This window comes from Schistocerca cancellata, chromosome 1 (genome assembly GCF_023864275.1).
Source record: "Schistocerca cancellata isolate TAMUIC-IGC-003103 chromosome 1, iqSchCanc2.1, whole genome shotgun sequence".
Taxonomy (NCBI): Eukaryota; Metazoa; Arthropoda; class Insecta; order Orthoptera; family Acrididae; genus Schistocerca; species Schistocerca cancellata.
In genome coordinates, this window is record NC_064626.1 from 517,738,799 (window position 1) to 517,765,205 (window position 26,407).

General features: G+C 44.9%; 1 protein-coding gene across 1 annotated transcript in view; it reads left to right on the forward strand.

Annotated features, from left to right (window-relative positions):
* Positions 1–2,389: 2,389 nt before the first annotated feature.
* LOC126178759 (mediator of RNA polymerase II transcription subunit 27) overlaps positions 2,390–26,407 on the forward strand; it is a 71,606-nt gene continuing 47,588 nt past the window's right edge. Inside the window, exon 1 of the mRNA XM_049924556.1 lies at positions 2,390–2,664. Within this exon, the coding sequence (XP_049780513.1) occupies positions 2,444–2,664 (221 nt within the window). The 5' untranslated portion in view covers positions 2,390–2,443. The remainder of the gene's footprint in view (positions 2,665–26,407) is intronic.

Below are 26,407 nucleotides of genomic sequence, written 5' to 3' on the forward strand. Positions count from 1 at the left end.
CTGTTACCTTCATAACTTCAATAATAGCGAGTATTAAATCGAAAAATAGTTCTAGCCATGCTACTTGATTTAACCAATGTACTTTGCAGTATTATTCGAAGTCTGCATACTCTTTGTCCATCGTCATTGAAAACTGGTTTAACTGACAATGGAATAACGGATGCAACATCAGGAATTTTACTAGTCGTTCCATCAATTTCTTCAAGTGCTCCATGCCTGCAAATTTAGCACATAGTAATTCTCTATGTGCAGAAAAATGAATCCCATCCGTCGATCATTGTAATTTTTCGCAGTTTCATTGTCATCCAAATATTTAAATTCTCTGCATGGTTCTGTAATGCCATTTCATAGTAATTAAGCAGTACCCAATGCTAATGCGAATTGAGAATTTTCGTCCCTCTCTTCTGTCATTCCCATTCATTTTAAAGGATTTTGACGATAGATCACCAGCTGCCTCTTTTTGTGTAAACAGCCGCTGGACCTGTGAACGTCTATACAATGAACAAATAACGAAAGGTAAACAGTACTGACATCTCAATTCTGCCGAACTCAGAGGGTAGTGCAGACCGAAAAATGCCCATCACAATGCTAAATGTCGCGCTGTTCTGAGTACTTCCAAGGAGGATTCAGGAAACCCAAGTGACAGCCGGGTCTTAGAAAGCCCACAACCCACACACGTGAGATTTGGCCACCTCTGCCTTCAACCAAAGAGTGTTTCTGTTGTATCAGCAAATAACTGGGATTTTTTTTTACAAACATACAAATTAGCGCTCTAGACTTCCATAAAAGTCTCACAGTAAACCCCAGAAATATTGTGTAATGAGATCTATGAATGAATAAATGAAATAGAATAATTACACATATTTCTTCACATAATCTCACCCATATCATTTCCAAATTGCAAATAGCATACTCATATTTGGATACATGGAACAAAAACTCCATAAAAGGTACTGACTGGACTGCAAGTATGAAAGGAGGACACAGTATCAGTGCTTGAATAGTGAATGTTTTCACCCATGGGTAGCCACCCAACATTCTTGTTCTTCTGTATGTGTTACAAATCTTCATAATGCGTGACAGGTTTATTTATCTTCTCAAGTGCAACGAACTTGTAGATATAATGGGTTCTATAAGTACATTGTTTACCTGTTTTCATCACTGACAATGCGATACACACTTTGCTTGTCTTTAGATGACCACAAGATTAATTTTTTATGTAGAGTTGGTCAGAAACCAAAATTACTAAGAATACCAATGAGCAAAAAACTCAGTTTGTTGAATTTTTCAGAATTCCTGCTAAAAATGGGCACCTCCAATGGGACAGGGAAAGAATTCCATTCTTCCAACACTCACAGTTCGTGAAAACAACTGCTTCTGCCCAGCACTCCAACACTCACCTTGCTATTTGAATGTGGTGTGTGGGTGCAATGGCTCTAAACTGAAGAGCAAACCAAGATAAAACGATGATATGTCCACAATGCAAGGGTACACCTTCTAACATGAGAGTATTACAGCTCACTTTTATAATCATGGTTTTATCAAATCTATATTTTCAGTGGTTCTTTTGACAATGCAATAAACTAATCTTGTAACTGAATTAATGTAATAAGCATAACTAGGCCTACACATCTGATTCATCACACATGACAATCACATACAGATATTTAACATAGAGATCAGGATGTTTTTAAGTTTGTACTCGTTTGGATTTTATAATATTTGATACATCTGGAACAATGGCTTGACATGCTTGGAGTTCTGGACGTTGAAATCTGTTGAACTCGAATTTTGGTGGGACCTGGTCAGCCTCATAACACATAATAAACTTTTGTATTAATAAACTGAATCAAATATTGAAATGCCTTTATAAATTTGTTTGTACAGTTGATGATATTGCTCTTCAGGTAACGTTTGATAAAAGTTCTATAAATTTTCCTATTTGCCAGGTGTTGCACTGTAGGTGATTGTGCAAACGAAACTGCAAATATCAACAAGCAGAAGAACAACTGCAAAACAGGATCAAGAAAATATGTGGAGCAGCATATTCGAAATTTACGATTGATAACGCCTATCAAACAATACAGGTGGTTTGCGAATGACATGAAAAATTAATTTCATTGAGTTGTAATAATCACAAAACCGAAAGTGATGATTATTAACTTAATATTACACACAATTGACGATGACGGGACAACATGTTGTTAAAATATTGAATATTGAATTATCTTTCAAACGACACAACATCCTCGAAGAAAAAAATGTTACCTTGTTATTTAGGGCAGTATATTTATTTGTCATGGCTAAAAAGTTTGTATGCTATATGCCAATTAAAAAAAAGTAAATAAATGAAAATAAATTATATCTATGGACGATGGCGGATGTATAATATAACTTTGCCGTGTTTACAAACAAACATTAACTGCGTTCACAAGAAAGGAAGATGGTGCCTATTATGGCTCAGAGTAATGTTCAAGAGCTAGATCGCCTCATTGAACCACTGTACACAGCTTTAAATTCAGTTAAAGTTCTCCGTTCTAGCGTTGGCCATGTGTTTGACACCTTAGGAAATGGACTCAGAGGTGACCATGGAGAAGAAGGGAAGGACAATAAATTTCTACTTGAACTTCAAGAGTTGCTTAGTACAGTGAATGTTAATTTCCGGTATGTACCTCTAAGATTTTCGTTACAACAGTAATTTAGATATGTGCCTTCGCATGTATGTATGTGTAATTATTTTTATGCAGTGTTGCACTCGTCTTAGCTGTCGTATTTTCATAGGAATAGTTAAAGTTCTGTTAGAGTTGTGGAATGAAATACCACCCAAGTCTCATATCGAATGTTGAGCGTCATCTTTTCAGTGACGTATTTGTGACAATTATTTTAAGTTATTGGTATTTAAGAAGTGGGAAAAAGCATGTTCAGACTCCATGTGACTAAACGCGCAGTGTCGTAGATTCCGCCCAAAAAAGCCAGCTTTAATGACACATAACACACATTAGTCTCCACTGGTTATATATCAACATTTGTGTATTTATTTGCAATGCACATTGTAGGGATTATGAAGTTTGTCTTTTCGAAACTTTTGAGTAATTCTCTTTTCTTGTGGACTTTAAAAATTTTTCACATATTATATTAAACAAAACGTGTATGAAGACTAATTACTAGTCTAGGGTAGTATTAATGTTAGTTGCTTCTGTGCAAATTTGGTTACAAAATTGTATTATACACAATGTGTATGAAGACTAATTACTAGACCAGGGTAGTATTAATGTTAGTTGCTTCAGTGCAGATATGGTTACAAAATTCTTCTGTGCAGATATGGTTACAAAATTTGATCCTGTGTAATGGTTATATTTTTAATTTCTGTATTTGTGTGTTGAAAACGTCATGTGTCTCTAATAGTAGAAATTACTAAATTTATTATTGGTATATTATAATGATCTGTGCTTGATTTGTAAAAAAGTGCAAATACAACATTTCTGCTGGTAAAAAAAAATAAACTTCTATTTACAACATGTTTTTATTGTTTACATCTGTCTTGTATTGGTATTTTTATGCATGTAGCTCTCTTTAATATGATGTAAATTGGTAGGACTTGCAGTTCGTATTCGATCTATGTTAGTACACTTCAGTTAATTTTGGAGTGCTGCATCCAATTTTTTACTCAAAGAATGTTTCACTGTAGTACTACAATATTTGCTGTCTGGCACAAAATTGATGGTAATCTTTCTTTCGTGTACAAGGTTTCCTAAAGCTTTGGGTCAAAACTATAGGACCTATTGCTACTAGAGCTTACTAAACTGCGTACTTTGAGATAAGGATCTAATGATCAGAAATGAATATTTAGATTTTGATAACATTAATATCTTAAACATTATAGCAACAACTGAACCCCTTAGCAACTGTTCAAAGTGGCAACCACTAATCTCAGTGGTTGCATTATACCAAAACATAAAATTTTTTGGGTTTATTTTTCTCGAATTGTAATGTTTCTCGGTTTTATTTTATATCGAATGTGGGATTTTTGAATTTTTGAGGTGTTGTGGTTTTGGTTCTGTTTTTCGTAGTTTTAGGTGTTCGTTTTTTCATATCAGTGGTTATGGTTGACCTATATAGGTCAGGGGAAATAGCTGATTACAATTTTCATATAGTTTTGTATGTAGGTATTGGTGTTTTGGTATTGTCAGCTGTGGTCAAGGGAAATGTCTGATTCTAATTTTCATAGTTTTTGCTGTAGGCATTTATGTTTTGGTATCGTCAGCTGTGGTTGACCTATATAGATCAAGGGAAGTGTCCAATTCCTGTAGATTCTGTAGTTATTTTTGTTGTTCGTCTCATTTTTGTGTGTTACTGCTCAGTCGTGAGCTGTGCTGAAATAAGTTAACATGTGTTTGTGTCTCTATAATAATATTGTGTAACGGTATGCCATTTCATCTTGTGTTTAATTGGGCGAAAATGTGACGACAACTTACAGTAAGCTTCAGAAGGCTTTTGGAGAGGTGGTTATGTCAAGAGCTCAAGTTATTCATGGACATAAAATGTTTAGTGAAAGCAGAACGAATGTTGAAGACGAAGACCGCAGTGGACGACCATCAACCTCATGGACGTATGTCAACTTGACCAGGGTGCGTGAACTCATACGATCTGATCGAAGATTTTCCATGAAAATGATTGCAGAAGAACTGAACATCAATCGAGAAACGGTTCATCTAATAATAACTGAAGATCTTGGTATGAGAAAGATTTGTGCAAAAATGGTCCCCAAAAATCTCACACCACAACAGCGAGAAACACGGAGAAATGTGGCAGCTGATCTGTTAGAGCAAATGGAAATCAATCCAGAATTGTTGAGCCACGTTATCACTGGTGATGAAAGTTGACTCTTTCAGTATGATCCAGAGACAAAATGCCAAAGTTCGCAATGGTGCTCAAAGTGGTCACCCAGACCAAAAAAAGCTTGCATGTCAAAGTGTCAAAGTCAAAAGTGAAATGCATGCTTGTGTGCTTCTTTGATTCCAAGGGAATTGTTCACAGTGGGTGCCTCCTGGACAAACAGTTAACCAATATTACTACAAAGAAATTTTAGAAAGACTTTGTAAAAGAGTTTGTGTCCGTGCCAACATTGCTGATAATTGGATTCTGCATCACGATGATGTGCCATCCCGGAAATACGGAAGCATCCGATCCTGCCCGTCTGCTTTGACCCATGACGTCACAAATATGGCGGAAACGAACATAAACCATGATTCCAATATGGCACATATAAAGTCGGTACACATTATGACGAAGATACATTGAAAAACACACACACACTTTCCACAAAAAGCCTAATAACACTCACAGAACAAGTGCAGGAAATGGGGTGTTTTTGGGTGGGGGCAAACTAAATATAAACAAATTTAGACACCTACCCCCATACAAAACCACACAAAAGACGAAAAAACCGACATCACAAAACTCCCCAAATACCACTAAACACAATATCATCTGGAATTGGACACTTCCATTGACCTATATAGCTCAACAGCAGCTCCCAACCCCATAAATTAGGTTCAAACACTTCCCTTGGCCTATATAGCTCAAAAACATCCCCCGATACCAATATCAACATACACAGCCACACATTGGAATCTAACACTTCCCTTGACCTGCGCACTGTTAATTTTATCCATCATATCCATTCCTGAACAAAAACAACAACCGATTAATTTTACTAAAATTACCACACAATGTACAACGAACAACACTAAATTAACCTTCACACAGAATCGTTAACTCACTGAAACGAATTCCACTACAAACACAGTCAACACTCGAACAATTCTGGATAATGAGCAAAAGCAAACTGAGCCCATTACACCACAAAAACGAAAACCCTGAACATACCACCAGAGAGCACAACAAACCACAACACAACGACATCTACAAACACGCCACACTCACAAACCAAACTCCGCGCCGTCATGATGTCACACACGACAATACCCTTGCGTCACAGGTCAAGGCCGATGCATGGGATTGGACGCTTCTGTTGACCCACCATCCCATACTGCTCTGTCAGTACAGCAATTTTTAACCTCAACAAATCTCAGTACTACCACAGCCACATTATTCACCAGATATTGCTCCATGTGACTTTGTTCTATTTCCAAGAGTCAAAATGGCAGTCAAGGGACACCATTTTCAACCAACACAAGATGTCCAAAAAGCTGTGACGAGGATCTTGGAGGATATTAGAGAAGATGATTTCCAGAAATGGTACTATAAATGGCAGAAGTGCTGGAAAAAGTGTGTGCAATCAGAAGGGAACTGCTTTGAAGGTGACAACACTAAACTTGACTAAAACGGTAAGCAACATTTTTTTTTTTGCCCCCCCCACATCAGTCTCGTTACTTTGTCGCACCTCGTATGTACATCTATACATGTATGGACTCGCATGCCTCTGGTGAGGAGAAATGGGAGAAAGTATGAAATTTTAAGGTCTTAAAGACATCTTCTCTAGAAATTGGTGCTTTTTCAGACAATCTGGATGATGACATGTTGCAACATGTAATCATAAGAGTTATGAGGTCTCCATCCTCTTAACAAGGCTGCTCAATAATGTGTTGAACTATTGAGAAGAAGACCACTTTTGTTCAATCCTAGGTTGTTGAAAGTTGGTCCTATTGACCAATTTGAGGGTGGTATTGAGAGGTTTCCCACATTTATCTAGTCAAGTGCTGGCTCTGGGTTACACTCTGAAAACACATTATGTTCATCTTCAACTATGCTACTCAACATTAAGTAAAAGAACACTTGAAAATATTGCAGTAAATCCATTAACATGATCAAGCAGGAAATTTTGTAACCAAACAAAAGTGTTATAGATGTCATCATAATTGAATAAGCATTTCTTTAAAAAAATTTCCTGTTTCTCCCCCTTTGGGAAAATTAATGGGACATTTTTTACTGATTACTTGTGTTGTTATGCAACAGAAATTCCTCAATACGTCTAGATGTTTGCTGTTTCAGGTTTGCAATTTTAAGTGTAAACCATAACATTATTGGTTTATGAATAAAAAAATATTTTTTGTGAATAACATGTTGGAGACCCTACATTTAATCATAAGAAGAATGTAATTTCAGGCTGTTGAATCAAAAAAGGGCATTCAGATTAATGTTTTGGAAGTTAGCATATCTTGATGAAATATGATTTCCATTTAGATGTCAGTCTTTTTTTAATGGTGGCTGTCAGTCATTTGAACATTTTGTGAACTGCTGTCAAATTTCTTTCTTTCCACATGATACATCCATCTTCAAGCTAAATAGAGCAGTTACATAAAAAATGTGTTTTAGTATTTTGCCTCCTCTATCTTAATTTCTGCAAACAACCACTCTTCCCTGTGACAGGTTTGACAGGTTGACTATCCAATTTCCCTCTAATACCACCATCATCTTTGCTTCAGAAAATACATCTGACAGGATCATCATGAACAATTGAAGATATTGTAAACTGCACATGTAATTAAATGGATAAGTACGTGAACACCAATATGTAATGTGGAATTGAACACTAGATATCAAAAAGAGGTGGACCCTCCAGTATAGAAAAAGATGAGGTGCATTGTGTTGTCCGTAGAGAAGCAGTAACAACAAAATGGGTCAGTCAGGAGAGCTCAGTGACATTGAACATGGACTTAGTATTATGTGTCACCTGAGTAACAAATCCGTCAGGCACATTTCAACCCTTCATAAGCTACCCAGGTAAACTGTTGCTGTAGTGATTGTGAAGTGGAGGTGTAAAGGAACAACCACAGCTACACCAAGATCAGGCAGACCTCATTGTACTGATGGACAGAAACAGTCGAGTGCTCCAGAAGGTGGTTGTAAAAATTGAATGAAATATGAAGAAAAAATCATTTGTGACTTCCAAAGTGGTACCATCGGTCCACCTAGAACAGTGACTGTGCATAGGGAGTTAAAAAGCATGGGTACAGTGGTCAAGTAGCTCCTCATAAGCCACACATTGCTGTAGCCAATGCTAAGTGACACTTGAGGGGGTATAGAGAAGAATGCCATTGGGCAGAGGATGACTGGAAATGAATGATTTTGAGTGATGAATCACCCTATACACTGCGACAGTTTGATGGAAGGACTTGGGTTTGGCGAATGCCTGGAGAAATTACTTGCCATTATGTACAGTGCCAGCAACAAAGTACTGCACAGGTGGTGTTTCTGTATGGGGGTGTTTTTATTGTTATGGTGTGATCCTGTAATCGTGCCTAAGAAACTGTGAAAATCTGAAGGATATGAATATATTTCATAGCACAGTGTCATGTATATAGTAGGAGCAAAAGTTTGGAAATTATGATTGATTGTATTACCATGATAATGCACCCTATCATAAAGGAACAACTGCTAGGCAGTGGCTTATGACAGGCCTGTCCAGAACCCTACCTGAACCCAATTGGAACATCTTTGAGATGAATCTGAATGATAACTTCCACCTTCTCCAGCATCCAACTACACTGCCTTCCCTGGTTTTGCCTCTTAAGGAATAATTGGCTGCCACTCCTCCACAGACATTCAGTGGCCTCATTGAAAGTGTCCCCAAAAGAGCTGAAACCATCATAATTTGAAGGGTGAACACACTCCATATTAATGTCCACTAATAGGTGTTCAGATACTTTTGATCAGATAGTTTATGTACTGTTTAATCTTTATATTGGATTTTGACTTCAGTCTGACCTATAAGAGATTATAAGGTTGACTTAGCAAGGAAAATGAGCACAGCCTATGCCTGTACCATTACTTCCAGTCACATTATCCTTTGTGATGTTACTATAGTTGCATTTAAAATTTTTGGTGGATTGCCTGTCACATGCTTCACAACTGTCTTTGGTGAATTTGAATCAGTTAGACGGTATGCTTAATAATCATCACAATATCCAACAAAGATAAGTTTTTTGAATTTGTTTTCTAACTGTGTTCATTTTTCTTTTCGACATGTTCAAGTGCTCAGCATTCAAAGATTTGCAAGCGACTTTAGATGTATTCAACAGCTGATCCATAATTCTTCAGGAGTAACACTTTGAACAGCTTTTGTTGGAGATCAATTCTCTAGATGAGTCACTGTGCTAAGGACTTATTCCAACATCTGTCAAATTTGATCTTACCTTTTCAGTTATTGTCAGTCAGGTGTTCCATAAACCTATTTTATTCTGATGTATAAAACTTGTCACCTCGTGTCAAATCCCATTCATAAATTGACTGACAAAATCTTTTTCATCATCTGTTCAATGTATTTTAATTTTTCAACCAGTTTCAATTTCTACACATGCACAGGACTCGGTGAAAGTATCACACACTTGATTTTGTATTATAATCTAATGGCTGGTTTGATATATAATCTGTAAAAGTGAGAATAGAACATACTCCCCTGCATGAAACCAAGCTCATTGGTCCACAGACATCAGAATGTGTTTGTCAACTAGATCTTTTGCTCATCTATTTGATATGGCAACAATGATTGCCAAAGTACAAAGGACAACTAAAACAGGAACAAAGATATATATATATATATATATATATATATATATATATATATACTCTGTAAACTGAGTAAAAATGAAGTAGTGTCATATCTCTGCAAGGAACTTAAAACATTCAGCACAAGACAGGATCAAGTAGATAAAATGTGGCTCAAGTTTAGAGAATAGTTGAGCATGCAAAAAAATTGCTACACCACGAAGATGATGTGCTACAAACGCGAAATTTAACCGACAGAAGAAGATGCTGTGATATGCAAATGATTAGCTTTTCAGAGCATTCACACAAGGTTAGCACCAGTGGCGACACCTACAACATGCTGACATGAGGAAAGTTTCCAACCGATTTCTCATACACAAACAGCAGTTGACCAGCATTGCCTGGTGAAACGTTGTTGTGATGCCTCGAGTAAGGAGGAGAAATGCGTACCATCAGGTCGGTTTGTAGACTATTGTGATTACAGTTTATTGTATCGTGACATTGCTGCTCGCGTCGGTCGAGATCCAATGACTGTTAGCAGAATATGGAATCAGTGGGTTCAGGAGGGTAATACCGAATGCCGTGCTGGATCCCAATGGCCTCATATCACTAGCAGTCGAGATGACAGGCATCTTATCCGCATGGCTGTAACAGATTGTGCAGCCACGTCTCAATCCCTGAGTCAACAGATGGGGACGTTTGCAAGACGACAACCATCTGCACGAACAGTTCAACGACTTTTGCAGCAGCATGGACTATCAGCTCTGAGACCATGGCCGTGGTTACCTTTGATGCTGCATCACAAACAGGAATGCCTGCGATGGTGTACTCAACAACGAACCTGGGTGCCCGAATGGCAAAACGTCATTTTTTCGGATGAATCCAGGCTCTGTTTACAGCATCATGGTGGTCGTATCCCTGTTTGGCGACATCGCGGTGAACGTTCATTGGAAGCGTGTATTTGTCATCACCATACTGGCGGCGTATCACCTGGCATGATGGTATGGGGTGCCATTGGTTACACGTCTCGGTCACCTCTTGTTCGCATTGACGGCACTTTGAACAGTGGACGTTACATTTCAGATGTGTTACGACCCGTGGCTCTACCCTTCATTAGATCCCTGCGAAACCCTACATTTCAGCAGGATAATGCATGGCCGCATGTTGCAGGTCCTGTTTGAGCCTTTTGGATACAGAAAATGTTCGACTGCTGCCCTGGCCAGCACATTCTCCAGATCTCTCACCAATTGAAAACACCTGGTCAATGGTGGCCGAGCAACTGGCTCGTCACAATACATCAGTCATTACACTTGATGAACTGTGGTATCGTGTTGAAGCTGTATGGGCAGCTGTACCTGTACACGCCGTCCAAGCTCTGTTTGACTCAATGCCCAGGTGTATCAAGGCCGTTATTACGGCCAGAGGTGGTTGTTCTGGGTACTGATTTCTCAGGATCTATGCAGCCAAATTGCATGAAAATGTAATCACTTGTCAGTTCTAGTATAATATATTTGTCCAATGAATACCCATCTATCATCTGCATTTTTTCTTGGTGTAGCAATTTTAATGGCCAGTAGTGTATGTACCAGTAGAGCAGTTCATAATGGAAGGGACCCTCCATGGTTTTCAGTCATTGTAAGTAAATTTGGAAAGGAACAGATTACTTCATAATAGCTATAAAGCAAAGCATATGGCTATAGAAAGAGAGATGCTGAATGAAACACATTTGACTGCCAATAAAGCAATGTTGAAGCCTTCAATGATTACCGGAGCAGAATATTGTCGAAGAATTCGACTTGTTTGTAAAGGCTGTTAGTGGCACCAAAGCTAGGTCCAGACACTCGTGAATGAGACAGAAACAGAAATTGAGGGTAGCAGAGCAAAACCTGAAATGCTTAACTCTGATTTCAGCTGTCTCTTCACAAAGGAAAACACAGGAGAATTGCCCCATTTTAATCCTCATACCACTGAGAAGATGAGTGAAATAAGTGTTGCTGTCAGGGCTGTTGAAAAACATCTGAAACTGTTAAAACTGAACAAAGCTCTAGGCTCCAATGGAATCAGATTCTATACTGAATTTGTTGCTAGTTAGCCTTCTTTTAACTATAATCTGTTGTAGATCCCTGAAACAAAAAGCCACAGTCAGTAGTTGGAAGAAAGCACATGTAACACCCATCAACAAGAAGGGTAGTAGAAGTGATCTACAAAACTACCATCCAATATCTTTGACATTGATTTTTGTGTAATCTTCGAACATATTCTGAGCTCAAACATAGAGGAATCTCAATCAGAATGACCTCCTCCATACCAACCAGCATGGATTCCGAAAATGTCAATTTTGCAAAACCCAGCTCCCACTTATCTCACGTGACAGAGAGAAAGCTTTAAATTAAGACAGTCAAATAGATGCAGTATTACTTGATTTTTGAAAAGCATTTGGCTCAGTACCACACCCACGCTTAATGTCTAAAGTACAATCATATGGAGTATCAAGTGAAATTTGTGACTGGATTGAGGATTTTTTGGTAGAGAGGACACATGTTATCTTGGATTGAGCCCCCGTGGGGGTCCAGGGGTTAGAATAGGCCTGTGGTGTTCCTGCCTGTTGTAAGAAGCAACTAAAGGGAGTCTCACACATTTCGGCCTTTATGTGGTGGTCCCCTGTAGGGTTTGACCTCCATTTTTCAAAATTTTCCTGAAGAGCGAGCCAATTGGGGAAGGGCGCCTTACACGGTGCGTAGTGTCCATCATGCGCTGAGACCTCTCGCATCCTTCATTGAAGTGGATCTGCACTTCTGCTCATTCTCCAGCTGTTGGGCAAGATCACCCTCCTGGGTGTGTTTTCCTCCATCCTCTGTGCAGTATCGCTTTCTGCACTGTCGACGAGACGATAATGGACTTCTTAGCTCGCTTGTACCTGGTATCCAGAACGGTAGTCAATACGTTGTGTCGGGGCTGCCATGTACCCTGTTGGTTATAGCCCCCTGACCACACGGGGATCGCTCTGCTGATGCCTGCACCGTTAACTCCCCACATATGCCAAGGAGTAGATGCCCGTCATCCTGGGCATCGGGACTCCCGTCAGTGGCCATCCTGCCAGGTGGCCTTTGCTGCGGCTGGGTGGCGCCTGTGGGGGAGGTCCCTTGTTCGGAGTGGGTGACATCAGGGTGGATGACATGCCATGAAGTATAGTATGTCATCGGTTGCTGGTGCTCAAACACTAGCAGTCTCTAAGCGGTCAAGGTCTAACTTCAATATTAAGAAATATGATACCAAATTGTTCCCCCCTCCCCCCTGGCCACACCATGGGAAGAACACCAGGCTAAGGATGGCAGTGAAGCTTATTCACCCCAGTACCTCGTATGTACAAGAGTTGATGGGGAATCTTTCTTGACAATGAAACCAGTTTTCTGTGGAGTATTCTAAGGACAAGTTTGGGGAGGTTGAGGGCTTTCCCAAAATTCGGTCAGGGTCGGTCTTGATCAAAACAACATCCTCTGCCCAGTCACAGGCACTGCTCGTCTGTGAGAAGATGGGGGATGTTTCTGTTTCCATGACACCCCATAAGAGCTTAAATATGGTCCAGGGTATCTGTTCCACAGGGACCTTCTTTTGCAGTCTGACTATGAGCTGTGCACCAATTTAGAGTGGCGAGGTGTCCATTTCGTCCGGTGCGTCCACCGGGGTCCGAGAGATAATCAGGTTGCCACCAGTGTCTTCATCTTAGCCTTTGAGGGTGACACATTACCCGAGAAGGTCAAGGTGATGGTCTACGGCTGTGACATAAAGCTACACTCCTGGAAATTGAAATAAGAACACCGTGAATTCATTGTCCCAGGAAGGGGAAACTTTATTGACACATTCCTGGGGTCAGATACATCACATGATCACACTGACAGAACCACAGGCACATAGACACAGGCAACAGAGCATGCACAATGTCGGCACTAGTACAGTGTATATCCACCTTTCGCAGCAATGCAGGCTGCTATTCTCCCATGGAGACGATCGTAGAGATGCTGGATGTAGTCCTGTGGAACGGCTTGCCATGCCATTTCCACCTGGCGCCTCAGTTGGACCAGCGTTCGTGCTGGACATGCAGACCGCGTGAGACGACGCTTCATCCAGTCCAAAACATGCTCAATGGGGGACAGATCCGGAGATCTTGCTGGCCAGGGTAGTTGACTTACACCTTCTAGAGCACGTTGGGTGGCACGGGATACATGCGGACGTGCATTGTCCTGTTGGAACAGCAAGTTCCCTTGCCGGTCTAGGAATGGTAGAACGATGGGTTCGATGACGGTTTGGATGTACCGTGCACTATTCAGTGTCCCCTCGACGATCACCAGTGGTGTACGGCCAGTGTAACAGATCGCTCCCCACACCATGATGCCGGGTGTTGGCCCTGTGTGCCTCAGTTGTATGCAGTCCTGATTGTGGCGCTCACCTGCACGGTGCCAAACACGCATACGACCATCATTGGCACCAAGGCAGAAGCGACTCTCATCGCTGAAGATGACATGTCTCCATTCGTCCCTCCATTCACGCCTGTCGCGACACCACTGGAGGCGGGCTGCACGATGTTGGGGCGTGAGCGGAAGACGGCCTAACGGTGTGCGGGACCGTAGCCCAGCTTCATGGAGACGGTTGCGAATGGTCCTCGCCGATACCCCAGGAGCAACAGTGCACCTTCCGCCGACCACTGGCGACAACATCGATGTACTGTGGAGACCTCACGCCCCACGTGTTGAGCAATTAGGCGGTACGTCCACCCGGTCTCCCGCATGCCCACTATACGCCCTCGCTCAAAGTCCGTCAACTGCACATACGGTTCACGTCCACGCTGTCGCGGCATGCTACCAGTGTTAAAGACTGCGATGGAACTCCGTATGCCACGGCAAACTGGCTGACACTGACGGCGGCGGTGCACAAATGCTGCGCAGCTAGCGCCATTCAATGGCCAACACCGCGGTTCCTGGTGTGTCCGCTGTGCCGTGCGTGTGATCATTGCTTGTACAGCCCTCTCGCAGTGTCCGGAGCAAGTATGGTGGGTCTGACACACCGGTGTCAATGTGTTCTTTTTTCCATTTCCAGGAGTGTATATATCCCTCCCTGGATGCGGTGTTTTTAAGTGCTGGTAGTTTGGCTGTATGTCTTCCCGCTGTACTTCCAGCAACACCTGTTGGGATTGTGTACATCCTTCTCATCCCAAAGCTCCCTGCGCCCTGCCTCCCATCTGTGCCAGCTGCAGAGAGCACCATTCGCCTTGCTTGCCAGACTGCAGGGTTCTCCAGAAAGAAAGAAAAATAACAGAATACAAGACCCTGGACCGACTAACCTACACTGAGGCTAAGAGAAAATATGAGAGGCTACATCCTGTGCATATGATGACTACCTAAGCCGCCACTATGACAATGGTTCTACCATGTTCCATTCCACTGTGTACAGTTGGCTCTCAGAGCCGTCAGACTCCACCTGCCCCATTGATAGTGAGGGGCACTTCCCTCTCTGTTGCTCCTGCACAACGTAATTCAGGAGCAAACCCCCCCCCACCATTGGGGACGTCAGTCCCAACTTCTCAGAAGTCTTCTTCAGCTCCTCTCGCCAGGAAGGGATCCCTTGTGTCACTCCCTTCCCAGGTTCCTACCAGTGGCAAAGCTGACACCCGCCAGTGGCTGAAGCAACCACAGGTAGTTGGTCGTAGGGCTTCACGGTCCTCCTCAGTCCCTGAGACTGAATCAGTGAAGCCCTCCCAGCCGGACACGAGAGAAACCTAAAAGGAAAAAGACCCCCAATAATCAAGGCACTGCAGTGGCACCCACACCACCACTACCTAAAAGCTCTTTGTCTGAGGATGGGTTGGAGATTCTGATTGTTCGCTGAGGCCCTAGATCTAACTGGGCCCTCAAACACAATGAATGTCGATCCCACAGGTACTCATCTGGTGGCAGCAGGTGACCCTGAGGTGCAGACTGCCTCATTGAGTGTTTCATGCCTTCCCAATCTCTCGATCATGTAATCCTCCAGGGGAACTGTGGCAGTTTTTTCCACCACCTGGCTGACCTACGGCAACTGTAAAGCTTTACACCTGCTTTCTGCATTGCCCTCCAGGAAACCAGATTCCCGGCAATGCGGACCCCTGCCCTCCATGGCTATCGGGTGGAGTTTGTGTTTATGTCCTAAACTCAGTCTGTAGTGAAACTGCTCCTTCAAACCCCTCTTGAAGCTGTGGCTATCAGGATAAGGACTACACAGTTATTTCCTGTCTCCAATGTATATCTTCCTCCAGATGGCTCAGTGCCCCTGAATGTATTGGCTGCAGTGATTGATCAACTCCCTAAACCCTTCCTACTTTCGGGAGATTTTAACACGCATAACCGCTTGTGGTGTGGTGCCATGCTTACTGGCCAAGGTAGTGAGGTCGAAAATTTACTGTCACAACTCGCCCTCTGCCTCTTAAATACAGGTGCCCCCGCACATTTCAGTGTAGCACATGGCACATATTCAGCTATTGATGACACGGTTTGCAGACCTGGCCTTCTCCCATCTATCCACTGGGGAGCATGTGACGATCTGTGTGGGAGTGACCTCTTCCCCATCTTCCTGTCGCTCCCCTGGCGTGATCCCCCATGGACGCTTACCCATATGGGCTTTAAACAAGGCAGACTGGGAAGCTTTCACCTCTGCTGTCACCACTGAATCTCCGCCACATGGTGCCATCGTTGTTGTTGTTGAGCAGGTCACTACAGTGATCATTTCTGTGGCAGAAAACGTGATCCCTCATTCTTTAGGGTGCCCCCAGCGAAAGACAGTCCCTTGGTGGTCGCTGGAAGTCGCTGAGGCAATTAAGAAGCGTCGGCAAGCTCTACAGTGGCATAAGCAGCACCCTTCCCTGAAGCACCTCATAGCCTTTAAACAGCCCCATGCCCGCATTCACCAGCTTATCAAAAGACAGAAACAGCAGTTGGGAGAGATACGTCTCGACAATTGAGTGCCACACGTCACCTTCCCAAGTCGGGGCAAAGATCAAATTAGTTTTTGGGTACTGGACCCCAACAGGATTTCCTAGTGTCAATATAAATTGCATGTTATCTACCGACGCAAATGCGATTGCCGAGCTCTTTGCTGAGCACTATGCTCGCGCCTCTACATCAGAGAATTATCCACCAGCCTTTTGCAGTCTGAAACAACAAATAGAAGGGAAAGTCCTCTTGTTCACTGCACGCCGCAGTGAACCCTATAATGCCCCATTTACAGAGTGGAAGCTCTTCAGCACCTTGCACATTGCCCCGACACAGCTCCTGTGCCAGATTGGATCCACAGTCTGATGATTAAACAGCTCTCGTCTGACTACAAGCGACATCTACTTGTCATCTTCAACCAGATCTGGTGCGATGGCATCTTTCCATCTCAATGGCGCGAGAGCACCATCAATCCAGTGCTCAAACTCGCTCAAAACCCGCTTGATGTGAGTAGCTACCGGCCCATCGGCCTCACCAACTTTCTTCACAGTCTGCGGGAACTTATGGTGTGTTGGCGGTTGGGTTGGGTCGGGTCCTCGAGTCACGTGGCCTATTGGCTCCATGTCAGGGCAGCTTCTGCCAGGGTCGCTCTACCACTGATAATTTTATGTCCCTCGAGTCTGCCATCCGAACAGCCTTTTTCATGTGCCAACATCTGATTGCCGTCTTTTTTTGACTTACGTAGAGCATACGACATGACCTGGCGACATCATATCCTTGCCACATTGTATGAGTGGGGTCTCCGGGGCTCACTCCCGATTTTTATCCAAAACTTCCTGTCGCTCCGTACTTTGTGTGTCCAAGTCAGTGCCTCCCATAGTCCCCCCCCCCCCCCCCCCCCCCCCATGTATTCAGGAGAATGGTGTTCCTCAGGGCTCTGTATTGAGTGTGTCTCTATTTTTAGTGCCTATTAACGGTCTAGTGGCGCAGCTGTAGGACCGTCAGTCTCACCCTCTCTGTATGCGGATGACTTCTGCATTTCATACTGCTCCTCCAGTACTGGTGTTGCTGAGTGACGCCTACAGAGAGCCATTCACAAGGCACAGTCATGGGCTCTCGCCTACGGCTTCGTTTTCAGCCGCGAAGTCGCATGTCATGCATTTCTGTCGGCATTGTACCGTTCATCCAGAACCACAACTTTACCTTAATGACGATCCACTCACTGTAGTGTAGACGTATCAGTTCTTAGGACTGATTTTTTTGATGCACGATTGACTTGGCTACCTCACTTTCGTCAACTTAAGCAGAAGTGCGGGCAACACCTCAATGCCCTCCACTGCCTGAGCAACACCAACTGGGGTGCAGATCGCTGTACACTGCTGCATCTCTACAGAGCCCCCCAGGGGGTCCACAACTCTTTTGTGGATACGTGCGTAGCGAGCACGGGACCCCGAGCTAATGTGGCCTTCCTTCCTTTCCGGGCTGCATACCTTCCCTTTCCGCATCCTTCCCCATCCCTATCTTCGCCCCTCCTCCCCTCACCTCTGGCTCTTTCCTTCCCTTTCTCCCCATCTGGGAGTATGGTTTGTGCCTACGTCCGGAGACGGACGCTCGTAAATGTACTGCATCCTCGCCTTCCTTGCTTTTATGTCTTCTTCCTTCCTTTGTCCTTCTCTTTTCCTTACCTCTTCTCTTTACCCTTTTCTCCACTGCAGCGTTTGAGACCTCTCTTCTTTCCTTTCCCTTTCTCTTTATTCCTCCCTGTGCGTGTCTGAAGGCCGACCACGCCTTTTGTGCGTAGCCGGTGACGGGGTAACGCGTAATTCCCCGCCCCGGGTAGACAGGTAGGACACGTACGTACCCCCTGGTAACGGCCAGGCCCAGGGAGGGGTGATTACCCGAGCTGATACCTTCCGAAAGTGCCGATTGGTCCCTCCGTCCGTTTGTCGGGAGGTGTGACCTGAGGTGTGAACAATCAACTAAGGCGGGAGTGCCCTCAGAGAGGGCCCCCACAAGGGAGGAGCGCGCCATTGGAGACGCCGGTAATCATGGGGGATTCTTCCGCAATGGTTTCCTCACCTTCCACTATGTCTGCTCACAAACGTAAGTATACTGAGTCTCAGCCACAGACGATTCTTCCATCGTTGCCACAGTTCCTTGTTGTTTCTCGGTCTGACGAAGGTCACGACTTCTCCACGGTCAACCCTTTCATTATTCAGAAAGGTGTCGACGCAATTGCAGGTCCTGTAAAGTCTTGTTCCCGATTACGGAATGGCACCCTGTTGTTAGAAACACACAGTGCCCTCCAGGCACAAAAATTGCTGCGTACTTCTCTGCTCCACACCTTCCCTGTCCGGGTGGAACCGAACCGCACCGTACCTTAAATTCCTCGCGTGGAGTCGTTTATACACGTTCCCTCGATGGATTGTCTGACGAAGAAATTCAGCACTATCTGTCTGACCAGGGCGTAACGGCAGTTCATAGAGTAATGAAACGGGTTGACACGAACATCATTCCAACCCGCACTGTCTTCTTGACATTTGACAAAGTTCAACTCCCATCGAAAATCAAAGCAGGCTATGAGATAATTTCCGTTCGCCCTTACGTCCCAAACCCTACACGTTGCTATCGATGTCAGCGGTTCAATCACGCCAGCCAGTCCTGTTCCAATCTGGCCAAATGTGTTACGTGTGGCAAGGATGCCCATGAGGGTGCTTGTCCACCTCCGTCCCCTCGCTGCATCAACTGTATGGGTGACCACCCTGCTTCCTCTCGAGATTGCCCCGTTTTTAAGGACGAAAAGCTCATCCAGGAAATAAGAGTGAAGGAAAAGGTGTCGACCTTTGCTGCTCGAAAATTATTCGCCAGTCGACAGCCCACCATGCCTCAGACAGGAAAATACAGCACTGTCCTTGCTTCCCCTCGCCCAACAAAGGAGGCGGCCACGCAGACTTGCGACCTCACCTTTAGTACCACGGTCGTCAGATCGGCCAGCGCAAAGATCGCCCGTTCAACCTCGCCACTTTCGCCTGCGCACTCTATGGCTCACCCTTCGTCGGGTTCTGCTAAATCTCGAGCCCAAAAGTCAGACGCCAAGTCTTCGAAAAAAGAGCATACTCGTGAAGAGTTTTTACGTACCGCAACTTCACAACCATCGGTTCCTCCTTCATCTAAACATCATACTTCCAAGAAGGCTACAAAGAAACCCAGTTCCTCTCCTTCTCCGCCAAGGCGTGTCCCATCTACAGCACCACCTGGCGGAAATCGCCCTCGGCCGTCTTCTGTGTCGCCGAGGCGCACTGCTGGTGGCCGGTCAACCGGCCGATCGCTGGTGGCAGGGGTTGCCCCTGACGAACCTATGGATCAGGATCTTCTGCCTTCGGCTGAATGCCATTCCATGCTGTTGGTCGCAAGCTCTGAGCAGTCATTGAGTTGACAGCACCCTTGGTCACATTCCTCCATTTTCTGTTCACCCTATGTCCATTATCCACTGGAATATCCGCGGCATTCGAGCCAATCGGGATGAATTGTCGGTCCTCTTACGATCCTACTCGCCGGTCATCTTCTGTCTTCAGGAAACAAAGCTGCGTCCCCATGACCGCTTTGTTCTCCCTCATTTTCAGTCCGTCCGATATGACCTCCCCTCTGTTGAAGGCACTCCAGCCCATGGAGGACTCATGATTCTTCTCCATGATACTCTCAATTATCACCCAATCCCCTTAAACAGTTCCTTCCAAGCTGTCGCCGTCCGTCTTTCCCTTTCTGGATACATGTTCTCTCTTTGTACTGTATACATTCCATCATCCACACCAATGGCACGAGCTGATCTCCTTCATCTTCTTGGTCAGCTTCCACCCCCCTATTTGCTGGTTGGGGACTTCAATGCCCACCACCCGCTTTGGGGATCTCCACATCCTTGTCCACGTGGCTCTCTATTGCTAGACGTCTTCCACCAAGCGGATCTAGTTTGCCTCAACACTGGGGTCCCCACATTTTTGTCTGCCTCCACGACAAATTTATCTCATTTGGACCTTGCGGTCGGTACTGTTCCGCTAGCTCGGCGCTTCGAATGGTTCGCCCTTGAAGATACACACTCGAGTGACCACTTTCCATGTGTCCTTAGACTGCAGCCTCCACTGCCATATATGCGCTCGCGACGCTGGAAATTTGCCCAAGCCGATTGGACACTTTTTTCGTCTCTAGCGACATTTGATGACCGTCGCTTTCCCAGCGTCGACGATGAGGTCACACATATTACCGACATTATTCTTACAGCTGCGAAACGTTCAATACCACGCACCTCCGAATTGCCCCGGCGCCCCCCAGTTCCTTGGTGGAACGAGGCCTGCCGTAACGCAGTACGTGAGCGGCGACGTGCTCTTCGCATTTTCCGTCACCATCCTACTTTGGCCAACTGTATCCACTATAAGCAGCTCCGTGCGCGATGCCGTCACGTCATCCGCGATAGCAAGAAGGCAAGCTGGAAATTCTTTATTAGCTCATTTAACACCTTCACTCCCTCCTCGGAAGTTTGGAGTCGGCTTCGACGGTTCTCAGGCACGCCTAGTTTCTCCCCGGTCTCTGGGCTCACTGTCGCGCATGATACCTTAGTGGACCCTGTCGCAATTTCTAACTCGTTGGGTCAGCACTTTGCTGAGATTTCGAGCTCTTCAAATTACCACCCCCCAGCGTTTCTCCCGAAGAAACGTGCAGCGGAAGTGCGACATCTTGCTTTCTCCTCTCAAAATCACGAAAGCTACAATACTGTTTTCTCCATGCGGGAACTCCAACATGCCCTCTCTTCTTCTCGCTCCTCCGCCCCAGGACCGGATGGTATCCATGTCCAAATGTTGCTGCATTTATCAACCCATAGTCTGCATTACCTCCTTCGCCTTTATAATTGAATTTGGACCGACAGTACCTTTCCCAGACGGTGGCGGGAAGCTGTTGTCGTTCCCGTTCCGAAACCTGGAAAGGACAAACATCTCCCCTCTAGCTATCGCCCCATTTCTCTCACGAGTAGTGTCTGTAAGGTTTTGGAGCGTATGGTGAATTACCGTTTAGCTTGGTGGCTGGAATCCCGCAGTCTTTTAACACCAGCCCAATGCGGATTTCGGAAGCATCGTTCTGCAGTTGACCATCTTGTTGCTCTCTCCACTTATATCATGAACAATTTTCTCCGGAAACGCCAAACGGTAGTAATATTTTTTGATCTGGAGAGAGCATACGATACCTGTTGGAGGACAGGCATCCTCCGCACACTGTTCTCTTGGGGCTTTCGAGGCCGGCTGCCCCTTTTTCTTCGCGAATTTATGGCAGAGCGCACTTTTAGGGTGCGGGTGAACACTGCTCTCTCCCGTACTTTCTCCCAAGAAAACGTGGTACCCCAGGGATCCGTGCTGAGTGTTGTACTGTTTGCCATCGCCATAAATCCAATTATGGATTGTCTCCTTCCTGATGTCTCGGGCTCCCTCTTTGTGGACGATTTTGCGATCTACTACAGCTCTCAACGGACCAGCCTTCTTAAACGACGTCTTCAAGGATGTCTCGGTCGCCTCCACTCGTGGAGCATCGAAACCGGTTTCCGTTTCTCACCCAGTAAGACCTTTTGTGTCAATTTTTGGCGACGTAAGGAGTTTCTTCCGCCCTCCTTACATCTAGGTCCTGTCAACCTTCCGTTTTCAGATGTCGCTAAATTCTTGGGTCTTATGTTTGACAGAAAACTGTGCTGGTCCTCCCACGTTTCCTATCTTTCGGCTCGCTGTCTGCGATCACTTAACACCCTCCGTGTCCTGAATGGTACCTCCTGGGGAGCGGACCGAGTGGTCCTTCTCCGCCTCTATCGCGCCTTAGTGCGCTCGAAATTGGATTATGGAAGCATAGTCTACTCCTCTGCTCGGCCGTCTATTCTTCGGCGTCTCGACTCTATCCACCACCGTGGATTACGTTTAGTGTCTGGAGCTTTTTACACCAGCCCTGTGGAAAGCCTTTATGCTGAGACTGCTGAACCTCCGCTGTCCAATCGGCGAGCAGTCCTCCTGAGTCGTTATGCTAGCCATCTGTCTTCCATGCCTGCTAATCCAGCCCATGACCTTTTTTTCGACGCTTCCTTTGATGTAGGGTATGCAGGCCGCTCCTCCTCCCTACTACCCCCGGGAGTTCGCTTCCGTCAACTGCTCCATTCTCTTTCCTTCCGCTTTCCTAAAACCTTCTTGACAACTTGGGGTACAGCACCGCCTTGGCTCCATCCCCAGATCTGCCTGCTCCATGACCTTTGTCAATTTCCCAAGGATGGTACCCCTACACTTGTTTATTGTCGGGCATTTGCTGCTCTATGTGCACAAATGACGGACGCCACATTTATTTACACCGACGGCTCGAAAACATCGTTAGGTGTAGGGAGTGCCTATATTGTTGGCGACACCCCAAATCGCTTTCGGCTTCCCGACCAGTGTTCGGTTTATACTGCGGAGCTTTACGCTGTTCTCCAGGCTGTCCACTACATCCGCCGCCATCAGCGGATACAGTACGTTATCTGCTCCGATTCCCTCAGCTCTCTCCTCAGTCTCCAAGCTCTTTACCCTGTGCACCCTCTGGTCCGCCGGATTCAGGACTGTCTGCGCTTGCTCCACCTGGGGGTCGTCTCGGTGGCGTTCCTCTGGCTCCCGGGACACGCTGGTATCTGTGGGAATGAGGCGGCCGATATAGCGGCCAAGGCTGCAGTCTCTCTTCCTCGGCCAGCTATTCAGTTGCTTCCCTTCACCGATCTACGGAGCGGTTTATGTCGCAAGGTTGCTCATTTATGGCATGCGCATTGGTCAACACTTCCCTGTAATAAATTGCGGGAAGTGAAAGCCCTTCCTTGCGCTTGGACCTCTTCCTCCCGAACGCGTCGTTGGGAGGAGGTAATTTTAGCTAGACTCCGGATAGGGCACTGTCTTTTTAGCCATCGACATCTTTTAAGCGGCGATCCTCCTCTACTCTGTCCCCACTGCTCTCAGCTGTGGACGGTAAGACACCTTTTAATTGAATGCCCCTATTTTAATCCGTTACGCTCCCGTCTACAGCTATCGCCTGATCTATCGTCGATTTTAGCAGATGACACGCGCTCAGCCGACCGCGTTCTCCAGTTTATTAGTGACAGTGAAATGATGTCAGTCATTTGAAGCTTTTTTTGGGGACAACCACCCCCTTTCTGTAGTGGATTTTTAAGCATTCCTTCTATTTTTAGTTTCTCCAATTTTATGACTTTGTTCCCATTGCTGCTGGTTTTCAATTTCGGTTTTTTACTGTCTTAAGTCACGGGCTGGGCGCTAATGACCATAGAAGTTTTGCGCCCTAAAAAAACCAAAAACAAAAAAAAAAAAAAAAACCCATCTCTACAGAGCGCTTGTTCAATCCTGCCTTGACTATGGGAGGCTGGTTTACGGTTCAGCGGTGCCCTCAGCGTTGCGTTTACTTGACCCATTGCACCACTGTGTCATTTGCCTAGCGATGGTAGCTTTTAGAACAAGTCCAGAGACCAGTGTCCTGGTGGAGGCCGGAGTCCCTCCATTGACGATTAGGTGTGCACAACTGCTTGCCAGTTACATTGCACATGTTTGTAGTTCTCCTGCCCATCCAAATTACTGTCTCCTTTTCCCAAACACGGCGGTTCATCTCCCGCATCGACAGACCAGGTCATTGCTTAAGATTGCGGTTTGTGTCCAGTCCCTTCTGTCTGAACTGGAGTCCTTCTCATTACCACCTCTCCTCGAGGTTCATTCACGTACACCTCCATGGTGTACACCTAGGCCGCAGATTCTTCTGGACCTTTCCCATGGCCCTAAGGACTCTATTAACCCTGAGGCTATCCACTATCACTTCTTCTCAATTCTCGACATGTACCGGGGCCATGAAGTGGTTTACACCGACGGCTCAATGGCTGATGATCACGTAGGCTTTGCGTATGTTCATGGAGAACATATTGAACAGCACTCTTTGCCTGATGGCAGCAGTGTTTTCATTGCAGAGCTGGCGGCCATATCTCGTTCATGCCCTGGTGAGTCATTTCTTCTGCGTACTGACTCCTTGAGCAGACTAAAAGCTGTGGACCAATGCTACCCTTGCCATCCATTGGTAGTGTCCATTCAGCAGTCCATCTATACCATGGGATGGTCCCGTCATTTAGTGAGGTTTGTGTAGACACCAGGACATGTTGGAATCACAGGCAATGAACTTGTGGATAGGCTGACCAAACAGGCTATGCGGAAACCACTTCTGGAGATGGGCATCTACGAAACTAACCTGCGTTATGTCTTACGCCGCAGGTTTTTTTGGCTTTGGGAGACGGAATGGCATAACACTACGCACAACAAATTGTGTGTAATTAAGGAGACTATGAATGTGTGGAAGTCTTCCATGCAGTCCTCTCGCAGGGACACAGTTGTCATCTGCCAGCTCTGCATTGACCATACATGGCTAACGCATGGTTACCTCCTCCTTTGCGAGGACCCACCTTGCTGTCGTTGTGGCTCACAAATGATGGATATCCACCTCTTACTGGACTGCTCACTTTTAACTGCTCTGCGGTGGTCTTTTAACTTTCCCAGCACCCTACGTTCAGTGTTGGGTGACAGTGCCTCAACAGCAGCTTTAGTTTTATGTTTTATTCATGTGGGTGGGTTTTATCATTTGATCTAAGTTTAACACATGTCCTTTGTCCCTCTGTGTCCACCACCCTAGTGTGTTTAGGTTGGAGGTTTTAATGTGTTGCAGAGCAGCTGGTTTCTCCTTTTTATTCTTGTGGTAATCTGCTCTTTTATTTAAATGTTCATAAACGTAAAATTGTTTGCTTCACAAAATGAAAAACCATAGTATCTTATGACTGTAATATCAATGAGCCACAGCTAGAATTTATAAACTCGTGCAGATACTTGGGTGTAATACTTAGTAGGGACATGAAATGGGACTATCACATAGGCTCCGTCATGGATTAAATAGGTAGCAGACTTTGGTTCATTGGTACAATACTAGGTAAGTGCAATCAGCCTACAAAGGAGACTGCTTATAAATCACTCACGTGAACCAACCTAGAATATTGCTCAAATAGAACTGGCAAGGAATATTGAACATATAGGAGGAGGAAGTGTGGATGGTCACAGGTTTGTTTGACCAACAGACGAGAGTGTCAGTGATATGTTGAAAGAACTGAACTGCCAAACTCTTGAAGATAGACAGAAACTATCCCAAAAAAGCCTACTAACAAAGTTTCAAGAACCAGCTTCGAATGATGGTTCTAGGCATATGTTATGACCCCAAACATACTGCTGCTGTAGGGGTCATAATGATAAGATTAGATTAACTACAGCAAGCAAATAGGCTTTTGAACAATCGTTCTTCCTGCGCTCCATATACTGGAGGAAACCCTAACAACGTGTACAATGGGACATACCCTGTGCCATGCACTTCAAAATGGTCTACAGAGTACAGATGTAGCTGACCCTTTTTTTCCACGTGATATACTGCTGCAAACTATGACTGAAGGTTAACACTTACATTCCATATTTCTAGATTTCTGAAAAGCATTTGACACAGTGCTCCACTGGAGACTGTTAACAAAGGTATGAGCATATTGAATAGATTCCCAGATATGTGAGTAGCTGAAATACTTCTTGAGTAATAGAACCCAGTATGTTGCTCTCAGTAGTGAGTATTCATTAGAGACAAGAGTATCACCAGGAGTGCCTCAGGGAAGTGTGACAGGACCGCTGTTATTTTCTATATACACAAGTGATCTAGCAGATAGGATTGGCAGCAATCTGCAGTTGTTTGCTGATGATGGTGTGGTGTATGGGAAGGTGTCTGAAGTTGAGTGACTGTAGGAGTGTCCTAAATGACTTAGACAAAATTTTTAGTTGTGTGATGAATGTCAGCTAGCTTTAAAGGTAGAAAAT